Here is a 22,966-nt window from a genome sequence, read left to right on the forward strand (position 1 = left end):
TTGGTATGTTTCACTCTGGGGGAAAAAACTACAGTATACAATATAACTTTGACAACATTAAAAAAACGCATCGCCACAGTGAGAGAAGTGAAAGTAAAAGCTGTGCAGCCATATTATAATGAAAATACAATACATTAAAATACAATACATATTGATTTATACAGTATAACGCAAATGTTTTGGGATTCAATAGCTGATTACTAATATGTATGTAAAGTGTAAAGCTGTGAAATTGCAAAGATTGTATTAGGTTCACAAATATGGTTCTTATTAATTTCATCCATGCTAAACATTCAAGGTATATATGCAGCTTCTCTATTTTATGTATATCAGGCAAAATCACAATCATGGTTTAGTCCCTCTATATTAGTGGTGTGAAACTCAAGGCCTGGGGGCCAGATCTGGCCCTTCATAAAATGATTTTTATGTGGCCCGTGAAATCAAACATGTCAACATCTACAATTATTGCGAAAATCTGTAAAAAAAAAAAAAAAAAATCAACTTGTCATATGTAACAAATAAGCAAGATATTGGATTCATTTTCTTGTAACCAAACCCCACATTACACACTAACGTCAACAATCGTTGAATGAGCCATTATGATTCACTTCTTTATGTTTTCACTGTCAAAACGGCCTTCTGTCACGAAAATGTGGCCCATGACAAAAAATTAGTTTGGCACCCCTATCCTACAAAGTATTTGAAAAATAGTGCAAAAAAATTAAAAGAAATAAATAAACAGGGTAAGCATTTGGCTTAGCTTAAAATGACAAGATGAAGGACAAAGAATAGTTTTTTTCCTCTTCCTGGTAAATGGTAGCCGACTGGTTAACACATCACATACTGTATATGTATAGCATGTACATATACGTATATACGTACATATATGTACGCAGCTTCACATACTGTATATGTAAGCTGCCTTATTTCAGCACGATAAGAAATGGGCAACATTAAATACATACAACTTCAATCTAAAATCGAACATTATTAGATATATAGGATATATATTAGATATACAGTAAAGTCTCGTTATATCGATATCGGATATATCGATAGTCCCGGTTATATCGATACTATTTCTATGCACGCACGGAGAAAATTACATGCAAACAGGGTCGGATATATCGATAGTCCCGGTTATATCGATATTTTTTCCGACTCCCTTGAATATCGATATAACGAGACTTTACTGTATATAAATTAGGGCTGTCCCAAAGTTTGTTCAATACAAAGTGCGCATCGCTGATATTGCAATAAAACCAAATGGAAAAGGAAATGACACTGGACGAGCGTCATGAGGAAAAACTTTGAGGTAGAAGGCATTTCCAGTGACACGGCAAGACCCCTGAAATGCAAACTCGAAAGCACTGCATCTCCATATCATAAAAAGTACTTTCCAAAGGTTAGTCAAAATAATGTGGACGTAAAGGGATATCGCAAAGTACGATGGGAAACAGCAAGGTGAGGTTTGGGGAAGCTCTTTGACAAAGGTGGAGCTGCAAGGGACACAAAACAGGAAATGATCAACAGCCTGTATTCAAGAAGACTGAAAAGTTATTCCAATTGGTCATTCTTACCTCAACTTCATATTCAACGTGTAGGAGGCTGCAGTTAGAGATGGTGAGTGATAATTCAGCGGGAATGGTCAGCAGCATCTCAGTGTGTGTTTCTGCAGCGTGAGCACTGATTGGCAGCCCAGTCACAGAGTCCAATTTTTTCACAATTAACCTTCTTTGGACCCCTTCACGTGTGTAATATTGCTGCTTCTGTTTCAGCTTGGCCTTAGGAATCACCGTACGAGATGAAGCGTTACTAAAGTTGCAAATTAACTGGATGGTCTCACCTGCAAAAAGTGTGTCAACTTGAATTACACGAGTGGGAGTTTCAAATAGACAAATGGGTGGGTGGGATGGTTTGAACATTACCTCGTGTGAAGCCTTTCTTTCCCAAGCTGGCTGTCATTGTGATCGAACCGGAAGTACAACTAAGAGAGCACACGTTCATGCTGTTGGAACCTGAGAGGGGAGCCTGGGGAAAGAAGAAAAAAAAAAAAACGCTTAGTACAAGGTCACAACCTGGGTGGAAAATATACCTCAAAGTTTTCAACAAAAACACAGTCATATGGTTTGCGGGATGCCAGCAAACCATAGAGGCTGAGGGTTCAGTTTGGTGAGCAGCTACAGGCCACATTGTAGCTATGGTTTCCTCTCGCGGGCCGTTATGAATTTGGGGAAGCCATTAAAATGTTTCATCCACTCCACATATTACATATTAATTTGTTGTGCACTCCAACAAATTAATGAATAACTAGTTTTCAAATTTGAAGTAAAAAATAATGACTATTATTGTGGTTTAAATGAGACAATTTGAAATTTTGGTTCGTACTTTAGCAAGCATCATGGAATTTCACAATTTGATTTGCTTTTCCTGGGCCGAACAAAATGATGTGGCGGGCCAGATTTGGCCCCCGGCCCTCGACTTTGACACCATGATCTACATGGTAACCAATGATGGAAAGAGCAATGAGAATTTCACAATGACTATAGAACATGAAATAGAAATGATTTCGACCAATCTACGTGAAACGACAGCATGGTACCAGAATTCTTTTGTCTCTTGGTACACATATAGACAAACAGAAAAAAAAACAGCAGATTACTCTGAAATACCAAATGACAAGTTAGAATCTTCAATAAACATTAAACGCATCATTTTGAAATATGGGATGTTCAGTACAAAGGGAAAACAGGCAAGCACTACATAGGAGACCCGAAAACTGGAACCCTGACCTCAAAACTATTAAGTCAATGCCATATTCTTACTTATGCAGAGTCGAGTGTTGTCGATTGGTGTAGTGGCTGATCCTTTCAGTTTTAACTGATTATTTCCATTTCCTCCGCCAACCTTTTGCATATTAGCAAATTGGATGTTCACACTTTGTGTCCTGCAGCTAATGTCAACTCTGGTGTGTAAAATGCAGCAGTCCATTTTCTAAAACTGCAAAATCAAATGATGAACATGTAAACTAAAACTTACCATAAGCTCTGGCTGATTGGAATCAACATGATGCACAAAGTTCAACTGTGTCACAAAATCCTTTGACAGATGCCACGGCCTGTCAATGCTAACTGTCAGATTGTAGATGATTTGTCCATGAGGTCCACAGAAACTGGATGGAAAGTCTCTGCATTGATGAACATGACATGACAAAAGTCATCACTTCTGAATAGCAATCATTAATAATTTGCTTTAAAATCCACTCCGTGTAGGAAAGCAACCTATTAAGTTGATTTGTTCAATTGTTTGGGATATATTTGAACAGGACTCTGATATTGTGGATGCGCAGTGGATAAAACTGCAACAACTATTTACACCTTATTCCATCACTTCAAAAGAGAAACCTCGACATTAGATATTGGTGGTTTTTTTGCTTCCGACAATGAAATATATTGGTCATGAAGAGGGCCCCCCACCCCAAGATACAATACAACACAACAATGCATCTTCATTTTTAAATTACTTGCAAGTGTGAAAAATAAAGTTGTTTTTTTAGTAATGAATAAATACTGTATTTTCTGCTGTATAAGGCGCACCGGAGTATAAGGCGCGCCTTCAATGAATGAATAACGTTTTCCAAATACAATATATAAATATTTAAAGAATTTCCAAATATGGGTGGTCGAGTGGTTAGCACGCTGACTTCACAGTGCAGGTGTTGTGAGTTCAAGACCCGGTCCGAACTGCCTGTGTGGAGTTTGCATGTTCTCCCAGGGCCTGAGTGGGTTTTTTCTGAATCCTCCGGTTTCCTCCCGCATTCCAAAAACATGCATGGCAGGCTGATTGAACACTGCAAATTGTCGCTAGGTGTGAATGTGAGCGCAGATGGTTGTTTGTCTTTGTGTGCCCTGCAATTGGCTGGCAAACAATTCAGGGTGTCCCCCGCCTCATGGCCGAAGACGGCTGGGATAGGCTGCAGCACCCCCCACGACCCTAATAAGGATAAAGTGGTCTGTAAAATGCATGGATGGATTTCCAAATATAAGGCACACCACATTATAAGGCGCAATAGTAGAGGATGGGGTTACCGCACTACTTCTGCAGGGGGAAATGGTGGCTGTTGACAGTTGTTGCGAGACCTGTTGTTGATCAATACTTCTTCACATTTCATCTTTTGAAGAAAATGAAGGTTTTGGGTGCACATTATACACTGGGAAACACAGTAATTTTGTAAATCTGCTCCATACTTTGCAAATTTGTCAATAATACGATGAAAAGGCAAATATTTACTTCGCAAATCAAATTTTGATTTATGTTATTCTGGAGGCCCATTGGAACATGATAAAAAGATATATTGTGACGATTTTAGTTGTTAGTAATTTATTTGAATTTCTAGAAAAGCTCCATAAATCTAATGTATGAGTTGCTGCAGTCAAAGTAGTTGAGGGAACCCAACAAGATTGTAGTCTGTGGCAAAAGTTATTTTTTATGCTTCTTCGGGACGTAAAAAAAAAGAATGAGAAACCCCGGCCGTCGTCTGGACACCACTAATTTAGAGTCTTTGATGAATTTAGCACCGTCGGTAATACACAAAAGAAGATAACGTACTCTTAACTATCACAAGGGCTCTTACCCTGGTGGAATCTGACATGTAAATGAATACACATGCCTGCCAGGAGGAAGAGGAGCAGGGCCTCCAACAGCTGCAAAGGAAAAGGAGTGTTGTGTTTATTTTTAACACAGGCTAAATCTGCAGAGATTCAAGTTGTTCTCTCCCAATTTATTTGGTTGACATAATGTATCACAGTAACCAATTTACATTTTCATGTTTTCATCCCCTGGATAGGTATTACATGTTTCAAACACTTCCTCCAGATTACATGTTTCAAACACTTCCTCCAGTAATGAGAGCAAAGCACTTGCAAAATTCACATTGTGGTCCAAGTACAGGATTTATGTTTACGGCAATTGTATGAGATCGCTATCGCTAGTGTGAGTGCAGTACTGTACTGTAGTTTACGATGTTGTGGCGCAGAGGGCGGCGGAAAGGCAGGCACCTACCTCCCTCTTGCAAAATCATGCTTTTGAGATTAAAAAAGTCAATCTTTGCATAATACGTCCTTCTATTTTTGCCACTTCCGGAAGACCAATGGACGTCTGCCTTTCCCGTCACACACATTGTGATTGATCTTATCTTTGTCGCCTTGGAGAGCTCGAAGGAAATCTGCCCAGTCATCACATCTCCACTCGAGAAAGTGTTGCTCTCATTCAGTGCGTTAAAATTAACGTTAAAGTCCTTAAAATTTTTCTCAAACATCGTTCACACCACTGGGTTCAAAAGTTACAATTGTACAAGAAATCAACCATTTCGTGCGTATCTCCTGTTAGGCGTGTCGTTTGTTGAGAGCGACGGCATATGGTAAGCTTTCTTTTTGTGAGGTCAAAAAATATATACTTTAAAAAAAATTAAAACGACAACGCGAAGAGAAAACAAACCGACAGTTTCGTTACATCAAACGCACCACGCCCAACCCGGAAACTTGCGCAGACCAGATATGGAGTAGGCGGGGCTAGTTGGGCCGCCTTCCCTGACCGGCGTCAGTGCCTGGGTTCCAAAACCTTGTTAGTCAATTCCGGCACATTTACAAAACCGTGTCCATATATCATTTCTGTTACTCCACGGTGTACAATAAACGTAAACAAACTGTTGGGTTGCATTTTACTAACTTCGACACAAAGTGGTGGTGCTCTGGTAAAGGTGCCTAAGTCGTTCCAAAACAAATAAACAAATACACTAATGAATACAACGATCAAGAAACAAATAGGCAAACAAATGCATAAACAATTAAATACATAAACAAATCATGAAAAAGTTTGTTCAGCCGTCATCTGTACTTCTTTTGAAGGTGTCGGACGTTTCGCTTCTTATCCAAAAAACTTCGTCAGCAAAGTTTGTTGATGAAGTTTCTTGGATAAGAAGCGAAACGTCCGACACCTTCAAAAGAAGAACAGATGACGGCTGAACAAACCTTTTCATCGATGGACCACTCCTGTACGACTGAGAGCTGACACAGACATAAACAAATAATAAACGAAGAAATAAATAAATAAATGATTATATAAATACATAGACAAATAAATACATACGTAAATAAATAAATAAATAAATAAATAAATAAATAAATAAACAGACTAATAAATACATAGCGGCCCGGTAGTCGAGTGGTTAGCACAACGGCTTCACAGTGCAGACAGAGGTCGCCGGTTCGTGTCCCGGTCCGGCCTCCCTGTGTGGCGTTTGCATGTGGGTTTTCTCCGGGTCCTCCGGTTTCCTCCCACACTCCAAAAACATGCATGGCAGGCAGATTGACCACTCCAAATTGTCCCTAGGTGTGAGAGTGACTGTTGTATGTCTTTGCGTGCCCTGCGATTGGCTGGCAACCAATTCGGGGTGTCCCCCTCCTCGTGCCCGAGCTGAGATAGGCTCCAGCAACCCCCGCGACCCTAATGAGGAATAAGCGGTACGGAAAATCAGATGAGATGAGATAAATACATAAATAAATGTAAATAAATAAATACATCAACAAATAAACAAACAAATAAATGTATGAATAATAAATAAAAAATAGTCAAATAAACACATAAACAAATAAAGACCTAGTCAAGCAAATAAATAAATAAATAGTGACGTTGCAATTGGAAAAATCACAAGCGAAAATAAACAAGAGAGTATATATAGAATCAGAATCAGAATCAGAATCAGAATCATCTTTATTGCCAAGTATGTAGGACACACAAGGAATTTGTTTCCGGTAGAACACGCTGCACGAGTATCGTCGTCAAAAAAACTGCTAAGTGGCACTATACAGTTCCATTTTGGCTACTGTTGAAGAGTTCAAAGAGTTAATGGCTTGGGGGAAGAAGCTGTTTAAATGTCTGCTGGATTGCCTGAGGGGAGTAGCTGGAAAAGGTGGTGGGCAGGGTGCGGAGGGTCCAGTAGGATTAGGATTAGTAGGATAGCAAAATAAATGTGAAATCTGTAGTCCCAAAGTGACTAACGGAAAATGAAATCTCGGTCTGTTTCATTTAACACAACGTGAAGCCCCCGTGACATGCAGGTGAAGAAAAATAGATGGATGATTTACATTTCCAAAATCAATTTTATTACTGCATGGAAAAGAAAAAAAACTCTGAAAAAAGTGTACTTCCGAACTAATTATTACTGATTTTATTCCTAATTTAAAATTTAATATATAATATATAATATATAATTCACAGTCACGGAGAGCCACAGCAGATGGATGAAAAAGAAACAGGCTGTAGGCTGCATTAAATTAAACTCAGCAAAATGTTCCTTTTTAATTTGTTTCCTTTTCCTGCTTGATTTTGAGTGCAATTGCTCTTGTTGTAGATGAGTGATTACCAAACCCCCACCCTTGAAACAAGAACTCTGGATATAACCACCCCTCTCACTTCGTCCAAGAACACTTGTGAGAAGCTCCCATTTCAAGCAACCTTCTCCGTCTGTCTATATATTTTCCCACTAGATGGCACTATATACTTTATTACATTATCGCTGTCTTCACTTGACTTTCAAATCTCGTTGAATATTTTCGTGTGCGAGCGCGCGTGTGTGTAAATGCGCGTGTTATGTGTGCGTGTGCGTTTTTCTCAGATTCTTCTTTTAAAGACATTGTGGCTTTTCCAAACTATATTTTCAGTATGCCTTTATTACAAGAATTGGAATTAATTGCACTTTTATAGTTTATGGTGCACAAACACGGACATAAAATGCTTATTGCAACTGTATCAGAATGACAAATCCTTGCAAGAATAAAGACATGTCGGTCCAATATTTGCAACGCTGAAATAGAAAGTTTGCTAAATCTCCATCTGTTCAAAATTTCTTGAGAGCCTTTTAAAGTCAAGTCACATCAGTCCATATATGGGGTGTTTACAATGGAAAGAAGTTGGAAATGGTCCCATGACGTGTTTAAGTCTGAGTTTAGACTTTTCTTTGAGGAGTTTTTCCTCATCATGGCAGTTTCTTTGTGAGTACTGCACTTTTATTCCACATCCCAAAGATCAGGTTGCTCGGAGACTCTAAAGTACCCAAGATGCAAAATTGACTGTTTTTCTATGTTACTGACTGATAACTAGTCCATCATGACCAATGAAAGGTTCTCACTCACCTCTGACCTTGAAAAGCTGAAGAAAATTGAGCTATGGATGAATTTAGGAAATGTGCTCAAGGGTTTTGTGTGGGAGAATTATCCTGCTGTCATTTTATGCTTTTGATACCGCAACAGAGTGGATATTTCAGCGAATATTTCCAAATCCAAAGTGAGATAAAATAACCACAAGAATAAGCTCTGTTTATTGATCCGTCGTTTCTACACACCGTCTCTCTCCTCCAGTTAATCCACAGGGTCAGTTCTAATGACATTGAGAGGCTTTGCTGCCATTTGCAATTTAGATGCAAGGAAGGGATACCATGTAACCCGTGAGGGAAAAAAATGTGGAGGGAAACCAAGTAGAAGGAAAAAAAGAAACACTTTTTTTGGGGTTAAAATCAGAAACTTGGGATTCTAGTGAAGATTTTGTGGTTTGAAGTTATCATTGTTTGTCGAGATGATCTTTACGCTTGGCTAAGTTGAGAAGCATAAAACTGAAAGGGAAGAGTTAAGCTTCCAATTTGTGTTGTTTTGCTGCTTTTTTTTCCTCTTTTTGCGCCCACCAAAAGAATTCTTGTGGCAAAACAGGAAACCACTGAGGGAACAGTTGCCAGCCCTAATCTTGTGCAGATCCTCTGATAGCTTTCTCCTCTACAAACAATGCGCGTCAATGCTGAGGTGGCTCAGAATGGCGCTGAAAGACGTGACAACCAGTCACAAATGAGCTCTTTGTCAACTCAACACTGATGAACTCTCAGTTTGTTGGTCATTTTTCTCACCTAGTTTTATATTTCTGATTTTACCATTGTCTGCTACATCCACAAACAATCAGAGTCCTCTGTGTGTATCAAAAAGAAAAAAAAAATATGTAGAGGATGTTTTAGGAAAAAATAGCTGCAGCCATCTATCTCTGACCCGAATGAGTGGGGAAAAAAACTGTTGGATTTACTGAAAATTTACGACATTGTGAACCCTGTGCAGGATATAATTCAGCCTGCTTTGAAACGAAAAAGGAAAGTGGTGCCACCAAAGTACCGTATTTTCTGGTGTATGAGACGCACCCAAAAGCCTTGATTTTCTTCTAAAGATGACCCTGCGCTTCATACACAGGTGCACCTTATATGTCAAGTCATATTGAGCCACGACAGTTCTCGCAACTACTGTCAGCAGCCATGGACTTCATTTACCCCTGTAGAACAAGTAGTGTGTAACCCGGCCTCTACTGTATATAGCACCTTATAATGTGGTGTGCACATTATTTTGAAGGTGCACTTTATAGTCTGGTGCGCCATATATGGAACATAAATGCACATTCATTGGGGGTCCGCCTTTTACTCTGGTGAACCTTATCCACCAGAGAGGTTCACGGAAGTGGATTGGATAATGAATGGATGGAATTTAAAATATGAGGATGATCGCAATTATGTTGCTTACTGATTTTTCTTTTCATGCTGGTTGACGACTATTGCTAACTGCTCCTCTGCATTGTTTGATAGCGTCTTTAAAGGACAACTGACGCCTCCGGACACGTTGTGTCCATAATTTGTAAAATCACTTTAAATGATTTCTACTGAGCGTATTTTACAAAGATTCCACGGCATATAGCTATATTTTACGTTTTAAGACTCGCGCTGAATATTCAGGAAGTCTTGTTTTTGAGTTGGTGACGATACCTACTGTGACATCACGGTAGATATTGTCCCTGACTGAGAAAGCGACACACAATGCATTTTGGGTACTTTGTTTGGTCTGAAAACTTTGTGTTGATCCGTGTCGATGGCGAAATTAGAAGGAAAACACATAAATAACGCGATGGTGAATTGTTGTGTGTTGCACCAAGACTACTATTTGATACTAGCTGACACAAATTCCCAGCAGACAAATCAGCCCATTTCCAAAGGAGCTTGGGCGCCATCTTGTGCATTTTATGGGACGCTACATTTCAGTCCAGATGCCTCAAAATGACACGGAAGGACTTCTTTAATCGATTGCAAACATTTATGTTTTCCTCTTCAGAACTATTTGAATCATATTCATAACTGGATGAGTAACAAGAAAGCATCTTCTCCGAATCTGAATCCAATGTTTTCATTCTCGAGCAAGGCAAGACGTCTTGACGTTACGAACAAAGGGTCGGGACCTTCTGGAACTGAAACATTCTGATTTCATTTTGAAGTAGTTTTTGGACACTTTAAGTAATTTTTATTGGTGTTTTTCACTTGACTAAAAATATCAGCCTCTGTGTTTTTGGTATTTTAGATGGTATAAAACGTTTTTCTGATGTCAGTTAGGAAACAAAGAAATGTTGTCGGTTTTACTTTAATGTGTCATAGTTAGAGCAATTGATATACAGTATATCATGTAATAGGTACATTTTACGTAGACTAGTTATTCGGTTTGCCAAAAAGAGTCACAAATAAGCCAATTCACCACGGTGAATTGAAAACGCAGTATGTTGATAATATTTCATTCAGACGAGGCCAGTACTTCCAAAATTGACCTAGATTTTGGAAGTATGATATGTCTTGGTATGATGATGATATAATACTCAATAATAGTCACTCAAAGGTATTCATGGGCCAAGTCCCGGAAAACAAATGCATTGTAATGTCCCTCCTACCAAATTGTACAGTTTGGACGATCCAGTCAAACAGGAATCACTAAGTAAATACGTACATGATTTCAGAATCAGAATCATCTTTATTGCCAAGTATGTAGAACACACAAGGAATTTGTTTCCGGTCGAACACGCTGCACTAGTATCGTCGTCAAAAAAACTGCTAAGTGGCACTATACAGTTCCATTTTGGCTACTGTTGTAAGAGTTCAAAGAGTTCAAAGAGTTAATGGCTTGGGGGAAGAAGCTGTTTAAATGTCTGCTGGATTTGGATTGGATTGGATTGGATATGCCTTTATTAGTCTCAGAGTGGAAAATTTACATTTCACAGCAGCAAAGTGATGAAAGGAATGAAAGTAGAAAAACAAAATACATGAGCTGCGAAGTAAAAAAAAAAAAAAAATTGGTGCGCATTTGTTGTGTCGCATTAATATCTTTGGGTGCACATTTTGATCACCGTGATCCTTGCCATTGTACATGGTGATGTGATGTTAATTTTGCTGACTATACTGCCAGAATTTAGGATATAATTGGAGTAATTTTCTTCCCTCAGTACAAAAGCTTGATTACACCAACAGGCGTAATGACTTGTATCACCGACCTCATTAAAAAAAAAAAAAAAAAAATCTGAATTGTGTCATATTAACCATGCAGTGACGAAAAGGTACAGGTACGACATGTTCGCAAAAAAAAAGTAATAACTATAAGTCTCAAACAAATGGTTATGTACTTTCAAAGCATAATTATTTTGGGGACATATGCGACTTTAGCTCCAGAATTCTCCACACTAGATACAGCAGCACTTGGGATTTTCAGGTGCTACTTGTGCCGTGCAAGTAATGTGTGCTGGTGGATAGCACACAAGAGTGTAGTAAACCAGTTATTTTTCCTGGGGGGAATAAAAAAAAAGCGTCTGTTTGTGGTGTGGCCTTTAGTGAGAGGAAACGTGCAAATTAATTGGGATGTGGCATTTAAAAGCACAGAGTTCCCTGTTTAAGGAATATGAAACATCAGCTACATCGCGGAGCAGTTGACTCTCTCTTCGCATGCTTAATAAAAACACCAGAACACAAACTACATGTTACATTTGTGTGTCAGATTAATTTCTGTAGTGTGGTTCTCAAAGAATGGAGTGTTGTCTCATTAAAACAAAAGAGCCGCTTTGTTCCAACGTCAGGCTAAATCCTCCCTCAGCAATTACCGTTCACCTTGCAAAGACCTCGACTAGGAACAGAGCAACTCTGCTTCTTTTAAAGCAGGCAGTGAAGCAGAAAAACGCAATAGTGCTGTGCTGTAGAGGCCAAGACAGTATGAACAGTCTTTTAGATGCCTCTAAGATTTGAGAACATGGTCATGATTTTGTACTACTTTGGAATGCATGTAAAATGTTGTAACTATAGTACCATCTGATTTCGAATTTGATACCTGAAACAACAACTTTTTGGAATACTCCACTTGTGAACGTTGAATTTAAAAGAGATATACGAGAAGCCAGTGGCGGGCAGTGGATTTTATCACAGGGCCTTCAGGAGTGAAGTCCTTCAATTGTTAAAAGTCCGTCTTGAAAATTGATTTAACAGAAAATCTCCAAACAAATCAATTTCTTCTCCTTCTTCAGCCATTGTGGGTTGACAAAACCACTATTAAATCAACATAATATATTTGCTTATGCAGCTCGCTACAGTGTGCTAGATCTGGCCAGTATGTTCTCACTAGCGTCTTGTGATCAGAGCAGTTTTTTGCAAAATATGAGTGGCTAGTGACGAGCCACTCATAGTTTCAAGAATGCGTTGGTACCCCTTTTGGGTTCCCAACTCGAAATCTGATTGGTTAGAGCAACAGTACGATCGTCACATTTGATGCGACAGGGCCCGGAGAACTGATTGTGAAGGCGTCATGGTAGATTTCTGACCCTGGTAACAAATGATGTGATGCGTTAAATGCTTAAATACAAAAACAGACATCTGGAAGCAGCGCAACAGGGGAAAAGCAATGAAAGGAAGCTGAAAAATAATTTGGAATTAGTTAATAAGAATTCATGGACAAAATATAATTAACATCAGTCCATGATTCAGATATTTTTAGACCAGCAAAGAAGGCTTGACAGGCCTTGATGGTCCACTACCGCGAGAAGCATCCCCAACACAGAGAAGTACCACTTGCTTCTCAGGGCCCAAACTTGTCCGAGATGAACTAACACAGTTGAAAAATGTGCTGTTAACAGATAAATCCACATTTCAAATCATTTTTGGGAGCCGTGGACATTGTGTCCTCTGGGCAAAAGAAGAAAAAGGCTTATCCATTATGTGATAAAGTTCAAAAGCCAGTATCTGAGATGGTATGTGGGTGTTAGTGCCTATCGCATGGTGAGTCCATCTGCCAAGGCACAATTAATGCTTATAGCAATGTTTTTTTAATGTTTTTTTTTTTCAATTCAGCAAGACAATGCCAAACCACATTCTGCTCGTGTTACAAAACTGTGGCTTTGTAGTAAAATCGTGTGCGTACTAGAATGGCCTGCCAGCAATCCAGTCTTGTCTCCTATTGAAAATGTTTCATGCATTATGAAGCGTAAAATTTGTATCCTCAGTGTTTACTTATTCAGTCTTGTCTCATTCACTGTCATTCCGGAATTGTTAATTTAATTTTAATTTAATTTAATTTAGGAATTGAAAAGTATGACGTGGAGTGCCATTCCTGAATATGTTCGGGTTTTGGCTTTACTTGTGGGTGGGAGGAGGAGGGTGCCGATAAAGCACTGGTCAGGCCTTTGGCAATGTTTTTCTCTCTTATCTTTTATACAGCCTCCCCCATTTCAAGCTCATATAACTCCTGACCCGTTTCTTATGCTTCATTGAATTGAATAGAAACTCAATATTCTTTGCAATTTGCTGCAATTTGAGTGAAAATGACAAAAAACCCTGGCACAGGAGTGAACACATTTTTGCAGATTGTCTGGTAGTGAATGAGTTAAAAGCAAAAGGTGATGTATAAGAAATGCTTACCAGTTTATCATTTTGAACATTAAATTGCTCATATTTGTCGTGTGAAAGGTAAAAAGGATTTGCAACAAATACTGATTTTCGTATGCTAGTAAAATCAATCAAATTTCCGCAAGCTGAAAAGGTTCCTAGAGACACACCTGGAACTTTTGGCAGCAAAGCTCTGTTACATAAATGTTGTGCCCGCGTTGGCAAAACATTTATGTGCAAAAAAATGATTAAGCATGACAGACTGAAATCACATAGACGCTGCGGCATCGAGATGTCCGTCAAAGTGAGGTCAAATGTTTAGCTTTTTCAAGATCAAATCTGTCAGCCAACAAGCGAGTTTCTCAAAATCTAATCCACTCGATCTCCCATCTAAACTCGCTTTTAAAACACAGTGAGAAACAAGACTGCCACACAAACTGTTGTAATAGTAGCTCGACTAATATTCTCTTTGAATGTACTGTAGCTTGATGACAAACTAAAAAAAAAGAAAAAGAAAAAAATATTTTTAAATGTTCACTACACTCAAAAGATGTTCATTTTGTAAATTTCCTCCAAATCCGTAGAAAATGCGCCTTAAAGGACAACCGACGTCACTTTTTTGTTTTTTAACTGACATCAGAAAAACGTTTTATATATCTAAAATACCCAAAACACCAATAAAAAGTGTCCAAAAATGTACAAAAAAATGAGCTGCAAATTGGGCATTTTCAGAAAGTCCCGCCCCCTGTTCGTGACATCACGCCAAGACGTCTTGCATTGCTGGAGAATCAAAACAATGGCTTCAGATTTGGAGAATATGCTTTTTTGTTACACATCCAGGTATGAATATGATTCAAATAGTTCTGAAGAGCAGAGCATACATGTTTGCAATCGATTAAAGAATTTATTCCGTGCCATTTTGAGGCAACATTGGGGGAAAATGTATCACCCAAAAAAAGGCAGAAAATGGCATCCAAGCTCCTGTGAGGAATTAATCAGCACGTTTCCACAGGCTGATGAATTCCTTCCATGGAGCTTGGTCGCCCTCTTCTGGCAGCTTATTCGTGCAACACAAGGTTTTCAGACCAAACAAGTACAGCAAAATACATTGCGTGATGGAAGGACTGCTACAATGTGTCTTTTTTCCGGTCAGAGGCGTTCCTTCAGTGACGTCACGTACGGACTCGTCACCAACTCAAAAACAAGACTTCCTGAATATTCAACGCAAGTCTTAAAACATAAAATATAGCTATATGCGGTGGAATCTTTGTAAAATACGCTCAGTAGAAGTCATTTGAAGCCATTTTACAAATTATGGACACAACTTGTCCGGAGACGTCGGTTGTCCTTTAATCTTACTTGCAATATCATTGAAATAAAAAGTAAACACGCACATGCACTCATCCAATTGTGCACATTCATTTGTCAGGTACATTTTTTGCAATGCCACAATCCTGATGGTTCACTGCTTGTAAATGCACAGCGAGTTCCAGTATATTTTCTGTCTCGTCTCTCACACTGCTCGTATCTCACTCGCAGCCTCCTCACTCTCAGCCTCCTCACTCTCAGAATCTTCATCATTCTTTCTTACCTGCTTCACATCCCAACTTTGAAAGCCAGTTTCTTCCACTTCCACTGCCTCTTTCTCTGTTTCGCTTTCCGTGCCACTCAACTTGCTTCTTTTCAGCACCCTCAACACCATCTTCTGGCTCTATCTCAGTTAATGTCTACCTTTTTATCCTGATAATGGAAAATGAAACGCAATGTTCTTTTTTCCCAACCTCTTTATGTTGAATTGCTGACAAAAAGCAATGGAGAGGAGATACTAAATGTTTGAACAATGCAGCCATGAAAGAATATTTATTTTATATAGCCCACTGCTACGGGCTATTAAGTCACGTGGACTCTAAGTGAGTCCAATGCATCCAAGCCTGTGTGTGTGTGTGTGTGTGTGTGTGTGTGTGTGTGTGTGTGTGTGTGTGTGTGTGTGTGTGTGTGTGTGTGTGTGTGTGTGTGTGTGTGTGTGTGTGTGTGTGTGTGTTGGATAAACATGTTGCAGTTGGACCATACTGTCAGGCTATACAAGGATATTTGGAATATACCAGAGCTGAGCTCTCTAATATATGAAGTTCTTCCTTTCTTTCCTTTTATCCTGTTATTATTTACCGCATAAGATACAGTTGGAATATGACAACAGATAGACTGGGTCATGACTATACCATATTCGCTGAACTGAATATAGTTCAGTATTAGGTAAGTCGGTGAAGGCTTAGTGCCTCCACTTGACATTTGCTTGCAACGGGGCTTTCCCTTAATCTGTCACAATCCTAGAGTCACAGTCATTTTGCATTTACATTTGAGCCAATGGAAGCCTTCTCAACGCAGGAGTCTATTGCTAGAAGAGGGCAGTTAATATGGGCACACAACCTTCCGCCCTGACCTTGATGCCGGATCATCTATCATTTAGGTTAAAAGATGGAATCAGGGTGAATGGTGTTTCCCATATGAAACATTTTTGAGGCGCCCTGGTGTCAAAGCATATAGACTCAGGGGTGCAAGCATGTGTTTTTAAAGGCATATAATCACAATAGAGCAAGAGTAAGGAAGAAATCTCACCACAGGTATGTTTGATCTGCATTTAGATGCATTTGATAACAAGCTGTCTCAAGTTTTTTTCTTTCTCAAAAAATGGCTGTATAAAACCACCTTCCTGTAATTTATATTTATTGATATCGATGACTTGTCCATGGAAAATGTTGCTGGTGTCAAATTTTGAGAGGTGAATCGTGTATATCTGAGAAGCTTAAATCCCTAAATGAGTCAAAATGTGCTCAGTCCTAACTTAGAAGCAATAATGAAAAAAAAAATCCACTGAGCGAGAGCTTAGTGGATGGCCGTTGTTTTAGAATAAATTTAGATAGACTATTGCTGTCTTTTCTTATACACATCAGCACTTTGCATTCAGCACACGTGCCGCCCAGCTCAGATCATCAGGAGTTGCACAGATGGGGAAACCTGCTTGGAATTAAACAAAAAGGAAAGAAAGAAAATATTAAAGTCATATAAAGAACACAAGAAAGATAGAAAGAAAAAAGAAAAAATTGAAGGGAAAAAATAGAAAAGAAACAAAGATTTCATCCCTCCAATTGTTCAAGAATTTAAATGCTCTGTTGCATACCACCATTTTTTGTTTTAAGACTAGGTGGGAATAAGGATGCAATGTGTATTTCTGCTCATGACAGTTGAACTTGAGTACCGTATTTTCCGGTGTATAAGGCACACCCAAAAGCCTTAATTTTCCTCAAAAGTTGACCCTGCGCCTTAGAAGCAGGTGCGCCTTATATGTGAAGTCATATTGAGCCTCAAAAAGTCTCGCAACTAATTTCAGCAGCCCAGCCTCTACTGTAGCACCTTATAATGTGCTGTGCCTTATATTTGGCAAACCTTTATGTACTTATATATTATACAGCGATACCTCGGTTTACGAACCCCTTGGCTTACAAACTTTTCGGTTTACGAACGTTAAATTTATGAAAATTTTACCTTGGCATACGAACTTTACCTTGGCAGAGGAACTTTTTTCGTACACAGAGCTGCCTCAATGAGTGATGTGTAGTTCGCGAAGGAGCCCGTTCTCCTAACAAGGAAATGGTAGCTGACTGTTTTGGTCCTATATTCCCCGCCCCCAGTCTTCGGTTAAAGCCACGTGATTGGTCAAGAACGCAGCAGTGAAGGGGTGGGGGCTACAGAGAGAGAGAGAGAGAGAGAGTGAGGCCGTTTGTCCAAAAAAACAAAATGGCCTCTTCGGTTAAAGCCACGTGATTGGTCAAGAACGCAGCAGTGAATGAGGAGGGGGGGGGGGGGCAGGGTTCAACATTAAAGAGACAGGCAGACAGAGAGACAGTGAGAAAACAAACACACGCACGAAAGGGAGACGACAGAGCTTGAAACAAAAAAACTAAAGTGAAAAAAAAACAAAAGTGAAATGGTGAGAAAATTGATAGAAAACACTGAAATTTGGACTCGTTTCAACTTTGATAGTTCAAAAGCAGAGTGTAGACTGGAAGGTTAAATATCCCATCAATCTGTCATGATCTGGTTGGCGACCAACGGGTGGCGCTGTCGGCCCCGCCTGCACCTGGACAGGTGCTGGTCGTCCCAATCAGTGGTGGACTGCCACGTTCGGATTGGCGACCAACGGGTAGCGCTGTCAGCCCTGCATGTAATTTGCTACAATTTGTCAAACACAACCTCCTGCTCCCTCCTGCCTGCTTTTTGGGAACCGCAACCGCCATCACCACCTTGCAAAGCGTGACACAATCAGGCGATGAAACCGGCCACTTTCCTTCAATCCATCAACGACCATCACAAAGGTAAATAAAACGACTTTATTATACAATACATTTTATTTCTTTAATTATAATACCACAGCACATTTATTATACATAAAATAAGGTATATTTTGTGTAATTTTAAAGATTAGAAAATTAGAAAGTAAAAATTATGTTTTATGGGGACCTGGGGACGGATTATTCTCATTTTAATGGTTTCCTATGGGAAATTAATTTTTGAGATACACACTTTTCGCCTTACACACTGTCTGGGAACCAATTAAGTTCGTAAGCCAAGGTATCACTGTATTTGGAAAACTTGTTTCATTAATTGAAGGTGCACTTTATATATGGAAAAAAATACACCATTTCTTGGGGGTGCACCTTATACTGAGGTGCGCACTATACAACTGAAAATACGGAACATAAGAAAAAAATAGAGTCATTGTTTTTGATGCGGGAATATTAAATCTTCATCACAATGACCACCCTCCATATTATTCAGTGTCTCGTATACACCGGAAAACACGGTAACTTGGAGTCCACCCCTTTACGGCATTTGAATCATCTGTGCAACAGAGGTGCTGTAACTCGTGTTTTTTTTTCCTTTGTCTGTGTTATGTACAAATCTGCATCGTAAACATGATTTGTATTGGGTGGCTATTCCTGCATATAAAGTACAATAAAATGATCTCACCTACATCATTATCAAACATCTGGTGAGGACAAAAGCTTGAAGGCCTCATTCATAACAAATCTTTCAACAGCTGCCTAATTGCTCTCGTAATCAACATCATTGCCAATAAAAAAAGGTCCTAGAGTTACAGCCTACTGTATTTCAGTAGTGGAAGTAGAATTTGTCGACCTTTATAAATGACTTTATACTGCCCGAGTTGTTAATCGACCACTTGCCACTGAACATTCGGCAAGCCCGCCTCACTACCCATATTTATCTCAATCACTGCCATTCACGAATTTATTTGGGAATTGAAAATATGACGGAGAGTGCCATTTTCGAATTTGTTCGGGTTTTGTTTTTTCATGCTTGAGTGCCGATAAAGCGTTGGCCAGTAAAGAAATGGATGGGTGTAGAACTGTAGATGGAGAAACTATTTTTGTAGCTCCTCCCCTCACCCCATTCCTCCAATCTCTTCAATAATTGTCACTGTGTAGCGGATTGATCTAATATGTATATCTCCCCATGGAGAAAGGTCCACTGACCACCACTCTCTGGAAAATGTTTCCAATTTCATGTTTCATGAAAAAAATGAATAATTTATTTAGCACAATAAATGGATAGAAATAACATTTTTTTTCTCATCTGTCTATGCGAATGATGTGACAGGATGAGTAGCTGTATGTATTCCATGACTCTTTTTTCTACTTTAGCAAATCTTCAGATTTTTTTTTCTAGTGTAAAGTACTGGACTGTCATTGTTGAAAAAAAAGTTTTAGGAGATAATTTTGGTGCTATCAGACTTGATTTTTTTCTATTAATGTTCCCATTTTTCCAAGTTGACTTCAAGTAGCGTTTTTGTCATTTTCAGTGTCATCCCAAAACTTTCTGATCATATGAATAAATTCCAAAAAGAGGAAAATGGATTGTTGTAACCCCGGATGATTGATGTCTTATTTCTTTATGTCTGTGTAAGCTCTCAGTCAAACAGGAGTGGTCCACCGATGAAAAGGTTTCTTCAGCCGTCATCTGTACTTCTTTGAAGGTGTGGGACGTTTCGCTCCTCATCCGAAAAGCTTCATCAGCGAACTGAAATTTGCTGGTAGTTTTGGCCCTATATATATCTCTACTGTCCAACGTGGCGATGCCAGATGATTGCTCCCTGCTTTCAGGTTGGGGGGAGCAGAGGACTACTTCCTGCGGCTACACTGATTACTTCTATTGTCCTGACTGATTAACCGATTGCCTTAAAAAAATTACTGCATCCATTTTTGCCTTAAAAAAATTAGTGCATCTAAAAGATAGTGCTGGTAGCTCTGGCCCTATATATATACAGTAAAGTCTCGTTATATCGATATTCTCGGGAGTCGGAAAAAATATCGATATGCGGCATGTAAATTTTCTCCTTGCGTTCTTAGAAATAGTATCGTAATAAGCAGTACTATCGATATAACCGATACCGATATAACGAGACTTTGCTGTATATATATATATAGAGATATACCATATATATTTATATATATATATATATATATATATATATATATATATATATATATATATATATATATATATAAAGTCTCGTATATATATATATATATATATATATATATATATATATATATATATATATATATATATATACAGTAAAGTCTCGTTATATCGCTATTCACGGGAGTCGGAAAAAATATCGATATGCGGCATGTAAATTTTCTCCTTGTGTTCATAGAAATAGTATCGTAATAAGCAGTACTATCGATATAACCGATATCGATATAACGAGACTTTGCTGTATATATATATATATATATATATCCCAGAGATACCAGCTGCACAATTTTAGTGACGAAGCTTTTCGGATGAGGAGCAAACCCTCCGACACTTTCAAAGAAGTACTGAACCTTATCATCTTCTTTCTTTAGCAACTGCTGTTGATATTCCACATTCTGAGAATATTGACTACATGATTTGAAATCAAACGAGAACCATTGTCAATAGATCTCTGGAAACCAATGAAGCCAGATTTGCGGGCTATACGTCACCAATGTGATGTCACCCTCAAAGAAGTTGTCTGTCGGGCTGATGTGTGGGGAGTGTTAATGTTCTCATTACTTCCAGATTTGTTTTCGCCAGCCTTCTATGCAGGGTTGGTAACTTTTTCCATCATTAAGAAAAGCCACAGTTAGGACACTTTCTTCATCAGCAGAAAGGAGAAAGGGGATGCGGGTGGGGTGTGGGGCGGGAGGGAACTTCCTAATGGAACAGGCAGTTTCAAGACACCCCTGCGCCTGGACCGCCGGAGTCTCATGCATTTTACGTTTCTCTCGCTGTGTGCTGCGGACGAGTTGGTGAGCTTCGTGTACACACTGGCGAGCAGAGTTGCCCAAGTGTTTTGCTTTTTATGCTGGGCATTTTTCTCTTGTGATGCTTCTTAGGTGACTTGAACCATGTAACCATGCCAAACAGAAAGAAGCTCCTCCCACTCACTGGAAATTGTTATATGGTTACACACCACCTTGTTTTTTGGTTTACTTGTTGTAATAAAAATAGTTCAAATTGATCTTCATTTGATCCCAATATCAGTCATTTTCAATCAATAATGGGCCTTGAGCGGCCATCAGGTGTGTTGTAGAAACTTGGTCTGAAAATTATTGACGATATTCGGTCGTGTCTGTGGAAAGACTTGGCCTTACATCAAATAATTTTTATGTGGGCTTTTCAGTTTGAAAGAAGTCCTCGATGGCGCCCGAGTAGGCAGCCATCAGCAAGTGCTCTCACAAGCCTTGCTTTTTTTGTTGTTTTGTGTTTTCTTTTGTCACTTCGAGTTGTTGTGCGTCGTGTGGAACGGATACCGATTGTTTTTCAGCATTTTTGGCCACGCCATTCATCAAGGAGGAGACTGTGCTGAGCGGTTGCGCCCTTTCGGCAGCATGAATATGCCAGGACTGTTTATTTGTTTGGGAGTGCTATTTGACTGGCTTCGATGGACAGCTCTGGGGCCATTGTGCTTTTTTGCGCCTGTCATGGGTAGAATTTTCACAGCCCCACTTTGTTCAATGGAAAGGTCGGTGCTGTTGGACAGTCTGTGGCTGGATGGATGCATGGCTTGCGGACCCGCCATGAGAAGAAAGAAGCGTCAGCGCAAAGCGTCGATGCGTATGTGGAACTGTTGCGGCTTGGAATTGAAGCGTATTTACGTGGGACAGGAGAAGTGAGGACATTTCTTTTTGTCAATGGATGTTCCAGCTTTGTGTTTGCTTTTAACATTTAGCTTGTAGCAGACATTTCACCATGACGTCCCTGATCCACTGGTGAAAAGGATGCTTTGATCCTCTCATCTTTCATCTAGAAGTGCTTCAAACAACAAATAGGGTGCAAAAAGTGTTTAAGATTGAATGACTGTCTGTGTCTTTTTTTGTGTTGTGTCGCATTCTTTATTTTGTTTTTTCTTGTTTTGACTTCAAGATGGTGCTGCGTGTGTGGCTGCCTTTACAACAGCTCTGTATTTTGTTTTTCTACTTATTACTTTCCTTTCCTCTTACTTTAATCACTTTTCTGCTGTGAAATGTAAATTTCTCCACTGCGAGACGAATAAAGACTAATCCAATCCAGTTTGGATGCTGTTCATAGCATTTATTTGCCGGTATTTTTCGAATTTAACCCTGTCTTGCACAAATAATGATAACCTAACAACCTGATAAACTGTCCACTGTATTCATCTTATGTGCCTTGGCTCAGCAGAGGTTAGGGAACAATGCTCCATATTACTTCCTACAAGGCAGGACGTAACAACAATGCTCGTCTTACTGAACTAAATTTGAAAGTGCACATTTGACAATGGACGTTGTACATGTGTGTGATGGGATGACCCGTAGTTCAATGACCTGGAAATCTGTCAAATCAATCACTTTCATGAGCGATATTACAGAGGCTATCATCATACTGCACAATTGTTGCTGAATTGTTTGGAAACAATATGACAAGGTGCATATTGCGTATGCGTCAACTTTAATCGGCTGCTAATTAGTGTCTTTGCAAAAAGACACTCTCAGTGGAAATATACAATTACAGAGCTACACCAACATGCCAAAACATTCGCGTACCAAGAAAGTGAAAAATTATTCTTTGTGTTGGATTATAATGTGCGTAACCTACTATGCCGAGTTGATTGTTTGTCAGACTGTATAACAGCCAGAT

The 22,966-nt window shown here is 39.2% G+C and overlaps 2 protein-coding genes across 2 annotated transcripts in view; one reads left to right on the plus strand and one right to left on the minus strand.

The window, feature by feature from the left end:
• The window catches only part of LOC148899157 (ladderlectin-like), a 256,335-nt gene that overhangs the window by 26,131 nt on the left and 207,238 nt on the right, over positions 1-22,966 (plus strand). The window lies entirely within an intron of this gene.
• LOC148899161 (arrestin domain-containing protein 3-like) lies at positions 89-5,532 on the minus strand. The gene is made up of 6 exons (XM_088994223.1): positions 5,062-5,532; positions 4,634-4,703; positions 3,040-3,187; positions 1,929-2,031; positions 1,581-1,846; positions 89-1,499 (listed from the first exon to the last, which is right to left on the minus strand). The coding sequence occupies exons 1-6, from the start codon at positions 5,315-5,317 to the stop codon at positions 1,407-1,409; spliced, it is 936 nt and encodes a 311-aa protein (XP_088850349.1). The 5' UTR covers positions 5,318-5,532; the 3' UTR covers positions 89-1,406.

Source organism: Hippocampus bargibanti, linkage group LG04 (assembly GCF_051943395.1).
Source record: "Hippocampus bargibanti isolate YZ-2025 linkage group LG04, ASM5194339v1, whole genome shotgun sequence".
NCBI lineage: Eukaryota > Metazoa > Chordata > Actinopteri > Syngnathiformes > Syngnathidae > Hippocampus > Hippocampus bargibanti.